The 13,914-nt window shown below is 42.0% G+C and overlaps 1 protein-coding gene across 1 annotated transcript in view; it reads right to left on the bottom strand.

Annotated features, from left to right (window-relative positions):
- cacna1ha (calcium channel, voltage-dependent, T type, alpha 1H subunit a) overlaps positions 1 to 13,914 on the bottom strand; it is a 141,527-nt gene that overhangs the window by 33,285 nt on the left and 94,328 nt on the right. The window contains exons 16-23 of the mRNA XM_042340973.1: positions 13,220 to 13,320; positions 12,586 to 12,709; positions 12,244 to 12,312; positions 9,455 to 9,639; positions 7,412 to 7,538; positions 6,777 to 6,902; positions 2,320 to 2,409; positions 1,051 to 1,243 (exon numbers count right to left, since the gene is read on the bottom strand). Coding sequence (XP_042196907.1) covers positions 1,051 to 1,243; positions 2,320 to 2,409; positions 6,777 to 6,902; positions 7,412 to 7,538; positions 9,455 to 9,639; positions 12,244 to 12,312; positions 12,586 to 12,709; positions 13,220 to 13,320 — 1,015 coding nt within the window. The remainder of the gene's footprint in view (positions 1 to 1,050; positions 1,244 to 2,319; positions 2,410 to 6,776; positions 6,903 to 7,411; positions 7,539 to 9,454; positions 9,640 to 12,243; positions 12,313 to 12,585; positions 12,710 to 13,219; positions 13,321 to 13,914) is intronic.

The raw sequence follows: 13,914 nt of genomic DNA on the forward strand, positions 1-13,914 counted from the left end.
ACCTCGTTTACCACTATATTAATAACCATGCATTCTACTTTTTTGTCTGCTTTGATTCAAACAATCTTCCCCATGTGGCCTGTTAAGATCAAAGTGTCGATTTGCTGCTTGAGTGCTGCTACCAGAAATAACATTAAAGTCAAGATCTGAGACAGTAGCAAGAGCCTTCCACTAATGGTGACACTTGGTCCTAGTGAAGTATATAACTCCTAAAAGCTGCAGAAAGCAATCCTAATGGACTAGATTCCAGTGAAAGTGTAACAGGGCAGATCCCTTCCGACCACAAAACTGTCACAAATGAATAACAGATTTGCAAAAACAGGACATTACATCGTACAGCACAAACTACAATCTTTCTGAGTCTGCCGCGTTCAACCAAAATAATAATAATCCTTGCATTTGATATAGCACCTTATCACGTCATTGTGACGTCTCAAAGCACTTCACAGAATATACTGAATGTGTGTTTTGTGGGCGAAACCAAAACCTTGGGACATGTTGTTGTTTTGTACTGCATGTGGTACCTGGGGTGTGATTTTTTTTGGGTTCCTTGAATGTCAACACATTATTTTCTTGTGTTCCCTCCTACCTGGTCAAGGTATGTTATGTAATAACAGGATTTATCCATGAATGGGAATCCAGGTGTATGCACTGCACTGTGAGAAAACATCTACTTAATGCAGTAATTAGTTATTAGATGCTTTGGTATTTTGGGGGTAAGTGTTTTGCAAAACAATCATGAGCCAACAATACATGATCGTTTTTTTTCACATTAACTCTGCCTTGCTTTTTTTTACACAAAAAAACACGTCGAAAAAAATATGAACTTTTTCCTTCAGTCAGAGAGGAAACAAATTCATCTTCAAACAAAAAAAAACTCAAAGGAGAAAGAAACATCCCTGCAGTGCAACCGGTTCTCTTGAGGTCTGCGTGCAACATGAGCTGGGCATGCATGGGCATGCTGTGCCATCACATTTCCTTCGAGTTTGGAAATAGGCAGGGCTCAGAAAGATTAAACATACTACCGACCAGCCAGGCACAGTTCCTTACTCCGGCGCTTTTTCTCGAGCCGCCGCAAACGCTTCTCCTCGCGCCGCCGGGCTTCCTCAGCTTCCTGGTGCTGCCGGCATTTGTGGAAGTTCTCCACCACGACACCAACAAACATGTTGAGCACGAAGAAACTCACAATCAGAAGGAAGGAGATGAAAAACAGAAGCATCCATGGGTTGTGATTCCTTTGCGGCTGTCATTTCAAGAGTGGGGGGTTAGGGGTAAAAACAAAAGAAGAAACTTTTAAAGAAAAATACTAACCCTGAATTAGAATGACGTGCAGAAAGTTACCAGTTAATTTCTGCCACAATATCAATAAAAAAAGTATTAATAATATTACACTATGAGCTCAGAGTTACTCCCCACAGTTTGTTAATGAAGGCTCCAATAAGGGCAATTGCCATGAGATCCTTTCAGAGACCTCTCAAACTGACAGTGAGTGCCACTTCTGAATATTAAAAAAAACCTTTGAAAAGAGAAATGAAGTTGCGGAATGAAGAATAGGATTGTGTTGAATAAATAAACAAGAGATGGGAAAAGCTTTTCTCATGCCTTCCTAAAAATGGAGTGGGTATTTCAAGGATGTATTACAATCAGGAGCAAGATTTTACAGATTATAATAATTATAATAATAATAATGATCCTTGCATTTGATATAGCGCTTTTCATGTCTTCGAGACGTCTCAAAGCACTTCCTAGAATATACTGTAAAGTGAATTAACTGTATATTTGAGGGCGAAAATGCAGCAGCCAATTGCGCACAGCAGCGTCCCACAAACAGTCATGGATTGAAGTGACCAATTTATTATTATTTTTTCTTGAGGGATTATTATTAGGTGTAAGGAAACTTGCCCAAGGTTTCGCCCTGACAGGAATTAAATCCAGATCTCTTGCTCGCATGGCGAGTGCTCTATCCACTGAGCTACAGGACTCCACAAGATTATGGAAGTAGTGGCATATATTTGATTATGTTTGCTCATTCACTCCCACAGTCGGCCAGGTAAAATGGAGAATGCTATGAAGGGTTGATGAAAGATGGAACGACAGGAGGTGAGACCACCAATTCCATTCTGACCCATAAATGCGCATTTGTCATGGAAATCCAATTCATCATGGGCTGGGATTGAGCAGCTGGGAAGTAGAATTCATAGTTTGGGCATACCACTCCTTTTTGATCCAAAGAAAACCGAAACCCATTTTATGCAGGATAAAGGGGTTACTTGTTTTTCAATAATCAAAAGGAGATTAGATGCCATCTTTCATTATTACCTGTTTGTCTATTCCCACAGCATCCAGGCCATCATACATTATATTCACCCAACCATCTTTGGAGGATAACACAAAGAGTGACATCAATGCCTAAAAAGCAACAGAGAGAAAAAAACAAATTACAATTTTCCAGTATTTCAATATGTATGTTAAAAAATGCAAGAATCACTGAATAAAACCAAACTAACACATGAACCACTAGAACGAAAGACACAAGTTCTTTTGAAATATAGAACTCATGTGCAGTGCCAAGTCATGTTTTCAAATGATGAAGTGGATGAAGGTTATGCCAACAAGAACTTGCACTTATGCAAGGAATAAATAATAATAATCTTTACATTTTTTTCACAAAATGGGAGATAAGGCAGTAGGCAGTAGGTCGCCAAAGACACAGTCAAAAGGATGTGTTTTAAAAGCAACAACAAAAATAACGTAACAACAAAATTACATTTATAGAGCGCCTTTCACGTCGGGAGGACGTCCCAAAGCGCTGAACAGTCAACTGTCAGGGCCCAAGCATGGGGGAGTGGTGGAGTAGGGGTGAGGGGTGGGGTAGAGGTGAGGGAAGGCAGAGAGGTGGGAGGGAGACCAAAGGCACGGTCGAAGAGAAGGGTCTTGAGACCGGCCTTGAAGGAGGCAAGGGAGGAAGCGAGGTGAAGGGACCGTGGGATGGAGTTCCAGAGTGTGGGGACAGAGAGGTTGATGGCAGGACGGGTCGGGCGGGAGACATGGAGCAGGCCGGAGCCCGATGAACGGAGGGAGCAGGCAGGTTGGTAGGGAGTCAGTAGGTCAGAGAGGTAGGAGGGGGTGAGGCCATAGATGGTCTTGAATGTGAGGATGAGGATCTTGAACTCGATCCTCTGGGGGATGGGGAGCCAGTGGAGTCGGGCGAGGGTGGGAGTGATGGGGTCACGGAGCCTGGTGCACGAGAGTACACGAGCTGCAGAGTTTCGGATGATCTGCAGCTTGTGATGGGAAGAGTTGGGAAGGCCGATGAAGAGGGAGTTTCTATAATCGAGCCTTGAGGTGACGAATGCGTGGGTGAGGGTTTCGGCAGCCTGAGGGGTGAGGCAGTGGCGGAGTCTGGCAATGTTGCGGAGGTGGTGGTAGGCAGTGCGGGTCATGGCCCGATGTGGGGGAGAAAGGACAGTTCAGGGTCAAACAAGACCCCCAGGTTCCTGACTGGCTTAATGAGTTTGAGTGTGCAGCTGTGGAGGCTGATGCTGCTAGCGCCTGAGGTGTGGAGGTGTTGGCGCGAGTCAATCAGGAGGGCCTCGGTCTTACTGATGTTGAGTTGGAGAAAGTTGTCCCTCGTCCAGGACTTGATGCCGGACAGGCAGTTGGTCAGGACGCCAGTAGTCCTGGAGTTCAGGGTGGAGGCAGAGAGATAAAGTTGGGTGTCGTCCGCATACATGTGGAAACTTACCCCATGTCTGCGGATGACGTCATCAAGGGGGAGTATGTAGCGGGTGAAGAGGAGGGAACCGAGGACAGAGCCCTGAGGGACACCGCGCGAGACGGTGCGGGGGCTGGAGGAGAAGTTGTTAGCTGAGACAAAGTGGAGGCGGTGTGAAGGGTAGGACCTGAACCAGTCAAGGATAGAGCCTTGGAGGTTGAGGTGGGAGGAGAGGCGGTGGAAGAGGATTGAGGGGTCCACAGTGTCAAAAGGGGTGGAGAGGTCGAGGAGGATGAGGAGGCAGAGGGAGCCCTGGTCGTTTGTGACTTTGACCAGAGCAGTTTCCGTGCTGTGAGCAGCACAGAAACCCAATTGGAGGGATTCATGGAGGGAGTGAGAGGAGAGGAAAGAGAGTTTGTGGTGGGGGAGGGAGGGGCTGCAAGTTGGGAGGGCAGTGGCAGCTTAGCGGATTCCCTCGATTTTGGACTTGAGGAAGTCTAGCATTTCCTCGCAGTGGGAGTCGGAGTAAAGAATCTGCGTGGCGGGATCCGCATCCACATCATTCTTCATCTTTGACATTGTCTCTATAAGGTCCCATATTTCTGGTCTGTCTTTCCAATGAGCTGATTTGTCACACACATATCTGTCAACCTATCAATCTCCTTTTCTTTACTGGCTTCCCTTGTCAACTAATCTCCTCAGCCATCCTGGGAGTCAATTACAGATTCCAAAGAAGTTACAAGATTTCAGGTACACTACGATAACACTTGCTTCTGCTTCCTGGCTTTAGGAGATAGACAATTAAACAGCATGGACTGTGGACATTAATGGAAAAACAAATTCTACGCTGTCATTCAGATGAAATGTTAAACCAAGGTTCTGTCTGCCTGTTCAGGTGCATGTTAAAGATCCCACAACTCTATTTGTAAAGAGAAGGGAATTTCTACTGATATCTAGTCAACAGGCCCCCAGATAAATTGATCATTTACTTCATGGCTGTTTGTGGGACATTGCTGTGCATGAACTGGCTGATCTGTTGGCAACACGCACACGCAGTCACTGCACTTCACAGCAATTCCTCTGAAGTGCATTGGGATACTTCAACATTATCGGCATGGAAGGATTATTAATTTACTCCAATTTGTAATGTTTTACAGCAACAATATTTTACTATATTGAAAATTTCACTAAGGACTGTACACTTGTAACTACTAATTAAAAGGTAGAAAGGACGAGTTCAAATTCGGTGACATTCCATTCAATTCAAAGAGAGCTTTAAAGATGCCCTAAACGCAAAGAAGCTGCTGAGTTATATGTTCAATCAGCCAATGAGCCTGATCTGAAATCATTTGTATGCTTTGGAAGGAAAGCCTCTTCCTGGAGCTGAACTTAGTTAATAATGTTAAAAAGATTGCTTAAAAGATTAGGTCAATAGAGAGAGTAATTAACTGTATTATGGCTGACAACACACTTTTCCATTGATCTGTTTACATTCCCCTGCTTTTTATGGGCACAACAATAGTTGGTGCTCAGTTGCCCACAGGTACATAGTTGTGTGATTCTATTCAGTTACATGACAAATTAGTTAAGAGATTAGAATTTTAGTTCACAATTAATATATGATCACTATAAGTGATTTCTACTTTTAGCATATACTTGAAGAGATCACTGACTACTCATTCCACCTTCAGAAACGTAGAAGCAACTGTAATCAATTGCCCACAGGTACCACTGCATGGGTAAAGTGTAGTGACTGTGTATAACGGCTTCTCCTCCCGCTCTCACCCGGTTACCTGCGGGGTACCCCAAGGATCCATCCTTGGCCCCCTCCTCTTTCTGATCTTCATGCTCCCTCTTGGGGATGTCATCCGCAGACATGGGGTACACTTCCACATGTACGCGGACGACACCCAACTCTATTTTTCCACCTCTCTTTGCGACCCTCAGTGCCCTGATGTTCTGCCTGTCTGACCGCAGGGGCTGGATGAGCGCAAGTTTCCTTCAGCTGAACATTGACAAGACAGAAGCCGTACTCGTTGGCTCTTGTCAACGTCTAAAATCTCACGGTTCTCACCTCCTCCACCTTCCCGACCTCCCCCTAAAACTCTCCGAACCCGTACACAACCCAGGCGTCAGGTTCAACCACCAATTACCCCACATCCGGTTCCTCACCAGCACCGCTTTCTTCCACCTCCGACACATCGCCTGTCTCCACCAATACCTCTCCCCAAAAGCCGCTCAAACCCTGGTCCATACCTTTATCACCTCTTGGTTGGACTACTCTTATGCCCTCCTCACCAGTCTCCCATTCATAAAATCCAGATCATTCAAAACTCTGCCACCCGCATTCTCACCCGCACCAAACTCCGCTCCCTGCACTGGCTGTCTGTCCCAGAGAGGATCGACTTCAAGATCCTCCCCCTTGTCTTCAAATCCCTCCACTCCTCTGCATCTCCCGTCCTCTCTGCTCAAAACAATACCCGTTGCCTTCGTTCCTCCGGGTCTGGCCTCCTCCTTGTCCGAGTCCTCCGCTCCACCCTCGGCGGCTGTGCCTTCAGCCACTATGCCCCGAGGCTCTGAAACTTCCTTCCTCACTCCCTTCCCCTCGCCCCCTCTCTTCCTATTTTCAGGTCTCTGCTGAAGACCTTTCTTTTCGACCGCGCCTTTGGTCACCTTCCTCCCCCTCCCCCTGGCTCCTCCCCCTCCCCCCGGCTCCTCCCACTCCCCCTGGATCCTCCCCCTCCCCTGGCTCCTCCCACTCCCCCGGCTCCTCCCCTTCCCCCGGCTCCTCCCACTCCCCCCGCCTCCTCCCCCTCCCCCTGGCTCGGTCCCGGGATCCGTTACTGTGAAGTGCTCTGAGACGCCGTCCGGCGTAGAGGGCACTATATAAATCCATGTTGTTGTATTTGTAGTGGAACTCAGCAACCAATCTGCACACAGCAATGAAACATTAACAGCCATGATAAAGTGAGTGACCATTTTTTCCCATCTAGTGGGATTGTTGGCCAAGACACAAACCAATCTTTTGCCCATTCCATTAAATGTGTAGTGCAACACTTACCTGTCCCAGATTATCAAAATTATATTTACGGCGCAACCATTTGAAGTTGGCTTGGAGGCAATCTGGCTTGTTAGTAATGTTCTTCGTATCATGTCCTTCACAGTGGTAAAACTTCCCTTTGAACAACTGAAACAAACATAGTTTTTTTTTAGAAGTTATCTGGGGTTTTGTTAATTGAAAATAATTTAGGTTGAACAATAAGGCAGATCAGCAAAACTAACCTCCAAGGTAGCTGAGGACAATAGCTTTACTTAATTCTTAGAATATGCATTTTTCAGCTGAAGGTAAGCGGATAATATAGGCTTCCAAAATGAAAGTGCAGGTGTTGATAAAATATTTAGCAAATCCATGTTTGTTCAGGTAATGATAAGAGTCAAAAGAATCTGTGTATCACTGGATTCTGACTGAAATTACATGCAGATCCATCTCTGCAGATCTTTACTGTATGGATTGCCACATATGTTTTCCTTAAGGCAGTATCCCTTTAAGATGAACCAGGATTTAAACTAATAGAAATGTATTGTCTCCCTCTAAATCCTAGTATAGTTGTTTACTTGGACGGATTGACTTTCTGGAGGCATTGAACCTTTTGAACATGGTTTGACCTTTTATTAATGGAATGAAATTATATTTACCTGGACCCCTAGGATTCCAAAGATGATAAAGAAAGCACAGCAGATGAGCACAATATTCCCAATAGGTCTCAGGGAAGATATTAAGGTTTCCACTACCAGTTTTAGACCTGGAGCTCTGCTGATGACTCTGGCAAGAGGGATAAAATTCTGTAAACGATCATAATCAATGGTACTGAAACTTCCGAGACTCACTTACAATAAGCTGTGAAACAAAATTAGTTTATGTTGACAAGGCTATATTATGAGAAAGGCAAGTTTACCCGAGAGAACCCATGGGAATGGAATGACAGCGAGAAAAGCACAGATTGATTTTGAAATATTGGTGTGAAAACAACATCAATTAAAGTAACTTGTCTTTTCCTAATCCAACTCGCCATTAGACAACATAACCTTGTGAGTTTTTGCAATTAGTCATTTTCCCCTCCACTTCACAAATTCTATAGTTCCAACAGAAAATGTGTTTATTTCTGTGTAAACCTTTTAGAAAGTATGAAGGACATGCATGTTACTTGGAGTTCCAAAACGTGCGCCAATTGTAAATCATCAATTTTCATGAGATTAGCTCAGGGCCCTGGATTTTGGGTCAAATAAAATTGTGCTAAATCAAGATCATCTTCCCCCTCCTCCCCATATACTGTGTGTTTTCTACTCTTGAAAGTGGCATCTATCTTAGTTATCCCGTTTATCCTCTGTATGGAACTGAATCCATCACAGAGTCTCTCTCTGTCTGAACACCTTTACAGGCTATGATCTACAGCAATCAGGCACTATTACTCAGAGCAAAAGGCCCAAAGTGTCTGACTGTTAGTCCTCAATGTGATTAAGCTATTGTCAGTTTGGCAAAGGAGTTCGACCAGAGAATTGGAGAATCTGTCACCAGTGCTCAAGACATTTGGTCAATTCACACATCAACAAATAGAGCTTTTTTACTGAACAAAGTAAAGACTTATTCTACAATAAAATTCAGAGTCAAATCAAATCTGATCCTGGGCACAATTTGATCTGAATAGGATTTTTGCTGAAATCTTGTCAATATTAATGTTGAAGTTGGTGATTCTCATACAATACAGGCAGCAAATTCACTCTCCAAGTGAACTAGAGACATCCAACAGTAGTTAATGGGGTGAGTTTCAATGGAGCATCTTGATTTAGTGTATCTTTTTTTTCTTAGAAAGCACACCAACATTTTTTCCTTCATAGGCTTATGATTAATTGAATGAAGGAACTAATGCAAAAAGAAGCAGCATTTAGGAAACAAAGGCAAGGAGGAACATCTCTCCCTTGGGTGACCTGGAGGCTGGATCTGCAGTTAAAATTTTTTTTTAAAAAAAGGTGCCTTTTTTACACAGGATATGGCCATTTAGCAAATATTATGGTCCTACATCAGTTTTATCACAATCATGTCTTCTCACAGAAAACAGTTGCACACATGTAACCTTTCTGCAAAGCACACATGTAACCATAACTATCACAGAGGCCAATGCAAAGAACAAAAGGCACAACGCCAAATGATAAACATTGTATGCTCTTGATACTGAGGCATTAATTAAACAGTTGTTGCTTTATCCAGCACCAACTAAACAGACATAACATTTTCTCCACAACACCAATATTGTGTAAATAGATTGGCAACTTTTAATGGGTAAATTACGTTCTGTGCCAGGTTTTGTAATCTCACAGCCTCAATATGAGGAGATCTGTCAATATCTTCTTCTGAAGATTAAGGCATTTCTTCTGCCAACAGAATTAGTCCGATTTCATTTTACACAATGGAGGGAGCATTATTTATTTTAAAAAGTTGGCACACAATTAAATAAATTGATCAACTCTACTAACAATGGATGTTTAAGCAGCACACATAAAAAAATCATATGCTCTCTACCTAACAATGTTTCTCTTAAAACAATCATCTAGATTACATGCATCTTTCACCCACAAAATATACAGTCAATTCACTTTACAGTATACTCTGTGAAGCGCTTTGAGGCTTCGCGAAGACGTGATAAGGCACTATATCAAATGCAAGGATTATTATTATCTTACCGAAGGGGTCTCAGAGTTCTCAAAAGGCGCAGCACACGAAGAATACCAAGGATCTTTGCTCCGCCTGCTGATGCCATGGAGACAACGATGTCAATGACAGAAACAAAGACCAGGATTCCATCCAAAATGTTCCAGCTGCTTTGGAGATAAGCGCTTTCACCCGAAAAGAATCCCTGTGCCACAACCTGAAGGAAACAAAATCCAATAGTAGGTTAGCGGCCAAGCCAAGCCTTAACACCTTGGAAGAGGTAAAGATACAGTAAAGATACATATCCTATGAAGCGTTTTGAGACGTCTTGAAAATGTGATAAGAGGCTATCTCAAATGCAAGGATTACTAGTATTATTTTGGTGAATCCTTAAGTATTATTTTCGGTTTCTTTTTTCAATCCCATTCAGAAGTTTATACACCTCTATTAAGTTGGCAACTGAGGCATCTCCTTTCAAGACTAAACATCTCAAAATGCTTCTCAGGGATTGCCTTGAAGTAGAGTGAATGTGTAATTGTAGGCAAAAACACACAACCATGAAGCAAATGACCAATTTATTTTTGGAATGTTGGCCAAGTCACGGGGAGAAAATTCCCTCTCTTTTTGAAAAGTGTTGAGGAATCTTTAATCTGAGTTCACTTGAACAGGCAGACAGGACTTTGCTTTCACATCTCATGCAAAGATCGGAACCTCCCACAATGCATACAGGCAGTCAGTCTAGACTGATGTCTCAAAGAAGGGTTGTACCTTCTTGAAGAAATTTTGTCAATATTAAAGGAGGACACATCTCTACTCAGATAGCTATCTTTGCTATGGTCATACTGAGGACAAATAGTGTTGAATGGATTGGTGGGCATCAATTTAAGAAGTTAGTCAAAACGTGTTTCCTTTCCCACTGTCAGAGTGTTGTGGACGGATTGAGTTTGGAGATGATTGCTGCTTCATTTTGATTATCTTGATCTGAATCCAGATCAATTTCAATGGAGTTTCAGCTATTATTAGAAGTAATCACTGTATTTATTTTTAAAACACATCACTAGCAAACATATTTGTGAAGGATGAATGGTTTGTTTGGAACTGCCTTTGAACCATCAACAGCCTTGATTGCGGGCAGGAGGGTTCAAGGTAGCATTCAAAGTAAGCAGGAAACTGCAATAAAAGAGGACAGGCAGTAAACGGGAGCACATCTTATTGGATCAATTAAACTGCTGCTTGACACTCAATAATAGATCGACTTCTAGAGACTTTCTGACATGAAAACACATCTAAATGACTTTCTGAACAGAAGCTACAATACTGTAGTTAAAAGAAATGCTTTGCTGGAAGCATGCCAACATTGTTAATTGTGGCTGCTTTCAGAAGCTATGAAAGCAAACCAGAATATTAAATAATAATAAGTCTTGCATAAATCTTCAGGGGGTGGTGTCTGGGTGGTGTAGTCATTTGGCACATGACAGAAAATCTGACGGGAGGAATATCTCCTCTCCGCTGCTGTAAATATCCTATTGTTTTGTGAGTTTGGGCAGTTTCTCCTAAATTCCTGGGATGCGTGAATCAGCACAAGAAGAAGAAGATGAAACAAAAGCAGCAGCAGCGGCCGGGAGCCCTCAGCAGGTCAGGCAGCAGCTATGGAGAGAGGAAAGTGAGTCAACGTTTCAAGAACACAACCCTTTGTCAGAAGGGTCAGAAACGTTGACTCCCTTTCCTCTCTCTATAGACGCTGCCTGACCTGCTGAGGGTTCCCAGCTGCTGCTGTTTTGGTTTCAGATTTCCAGCGTCTGCTGTATTTTGCATTTTGTTAAGAATAAGAAGAATCTCTGCTGCCGAATTTGCCTGCACAACATTGTTCATTTCATTTCAAATTATTCTCCTTCTGCGAAGCTATTTGAAATGCTGCTTTTGTGTCAAACTGCTACGCAAACGTAACGTGATTGCATCACGTTCATTCGGCAATTAGAAATCATATTTTCTAACTGCCGAATGAATACAGTGCAAAACAGTCTAAAAAGATGTCCTCCTGATACGAAAGACGCTATATCAAATGCAAGGATTATCATTATTTTTTGTTTAGTTTCAAAACCTCAGACAGACCGACCCCAGCTTTTGGTATCAGAAGCTTATCACACACAAAGTTAGCTTTGACAAACAATGGGGTTTGCGATTAGACTGCTGCAGATTAACTAGCATTTCACTTCTGGTCAGAGTAACATTAAAACATTAAACTCCAAGATTGTAATCAGCTTGACAAGATCTCTCTCCATTTAGGCATGCAGTAATTGGCAAATTATAACATTTTAATTGTAACTACCGAAAGACAGAAAATAATATTTTTTCTAAAAACAAACCATATTGAAAAAAATTCCTCTCCCTGAAAAATAACCCAGGATATTTTATCCTATATTTTCTCAGTTGGTCTGGATTTCTATTTCATCTCTGCTGAGAAGCCTATTCCTAGACAGTACGTTGCACACAGACAGTATGTTGCTGGTCAGTTTTTTTCTATTGCTGCAGGGAGGCATCGGAGCTTTCACTCAATGCAGCTCAGATCTGAAACTGAGCACCAGGGTGGATCAAACTCCCAGTTTCCATTTCCGAGACACTTTTTTTGACACCAAGGGTTTTAGTGCATCAGTTCTCATCGCCGCTGACATTCATCCAAAACCTATTTTATAAGCTTACACAAAGAATTCTGCCCCTGCTTGCTCAGCAACAGCTGGCGAACAGCACAGGGTTCATTCAGGTTTCTCATCTATGGGTCTCACTCAAATGAATCAGTTTGTCAAGAAACAGGTAATATTACCTTAACAGTCATTTCAGCAACAAAAATAGCCGTGAAGATGTGATTTGAAACACTAAGGAAAAGACGTTCCTGTAGAGGAAGAAGAAAGAAAATTAATATTAATGTAAGATTTAAATTGAAATACTGGCAAAACATTACGCAAAGTACTAAGACTGAGGAAATCCAATTGTTGCACAGAAAATTAATATTAATGTAAGATTTAAATTGAAATACTGGCAAAACATTACGCAAAGTACTAAGACTGAGGAAATCCAATTGTTGCACCGTGCTGATCATACTGAGCAAATGATGCCAAATAAAATGTGAAAAGTCAGCAGTGGAAATTGAGTAACATATGCTCACTGTGCTTCTTGGGTCAATCTCAGGTCTTTCGAGAGCAATGGTGATGCAGTTGAGGAATATGAAAACCAGAACCACGTGATCAAACATCTTGTGAGCAATGACCTTCTGGCATATTATGCGGAACCTGAAGATGATGGAGATAAGGACACATCACTCACTTGCCCAGAAAAGCTATCACTTTCATCAAGCGTTTTCAGTCTCTCACACACACACACAGCGGATTGACTCCTAATAAGGCACTCAATGACAAGACAACATTACATGGCATAGAACTAAAGCGTTGCATCTACACGTACAACCCTATAATCAACTACTATCTTGCTCAGTTTCTGTCGGATCTGTATTAGAAAGGATACCATTGTTAAACCAGTAATTGCAAAATCATCTACTAATTGATTGGTGCAATGCATATTTTAGATCTCACCTTTCTTCTCTTGTCAATCCATCAATTTTTTGTAGAAAATACAATAGCAGTTATAAAGGTGAAATTCAACAATTTGTGTATTTTGCAGGATAATGTGTGATTCAAAAGATCTAAATTCAGTACATCATTTATTTTATGTCATCTCATCATATTAGAAGTAGTACTAAAAGTAACTATTATAAAATGACCTGTCACAAAAGCACAGCATACCGGTTTTGAGGAGAGAATAGATAAAGAGCCCAATCCTCATGTGCTTTACACCAGTTTGGTTTGTACGGCTCCAGAAATGTTTGAATCCTAAAACAGTAGCTCTGTTAAAGAAAGGAAAACAACTGATTCACTCCAAACATGGAAATAGTTAGTACATTTAGCTTTTGTACATTGGAAAATGACTGCAATGGAAATGGTTACATTGATCAATGTCACATAGTCTCAAAAGGACTTACAGAAAGCAGCTTCAAAATTAAGATTGTATTTACGAATTTGCCAAGTTCTGAAAGTTCTGAAATGTTAAAATAAAATATACTGAAACCCAGGTAGAATTTCGCCCCTTCAGTGGGCAGGATGTACTTTGGAGGACACTGTGATATTAAATTGGAAGTGTTTGCCTAACTCTTTAGCCCAGGCACAATTAGAATTCAGAATTAGTTATCCTTTGAGAAGACTATCTAATTAATGGACATTTTTATTCTTAAATGAGCTTGATTTTTGAAGGGGGGAGCTTATCTATCCACAAAAATAGAACTTAGTTGAAAGCATTAGAATGGATCAGTGGCCCACAAAAGAATTAGCTTCTTCAGCAACTCAAGTCTTCTTAATTATTATGTTCTGATAAATCAAGGGATTTAGGGGGATGACAGGGATGGGGTTAGGGGAGTAAAGCACAGCATCAGGTCTCACAAGTT

The sequence above is a fragment of the Callorhinchus milii genome, unplaced genomic scaffold, assembly GCF_018977255.1.
Source record: "Callorhinchus milii isolate IMCB2004 unplaced genomic scaffold, IMCB_Cmil_1.0 Scaffold16, whole genome shotgun sequence".
NCBI classification, from domain to species: domain Eukaryota; kingdom Metazoa; phylum Chordata; class Chondrichthyes; order Chimaeriformes; family Callorhinchidae; genus Callorhinchus; species Callorhinchus milii.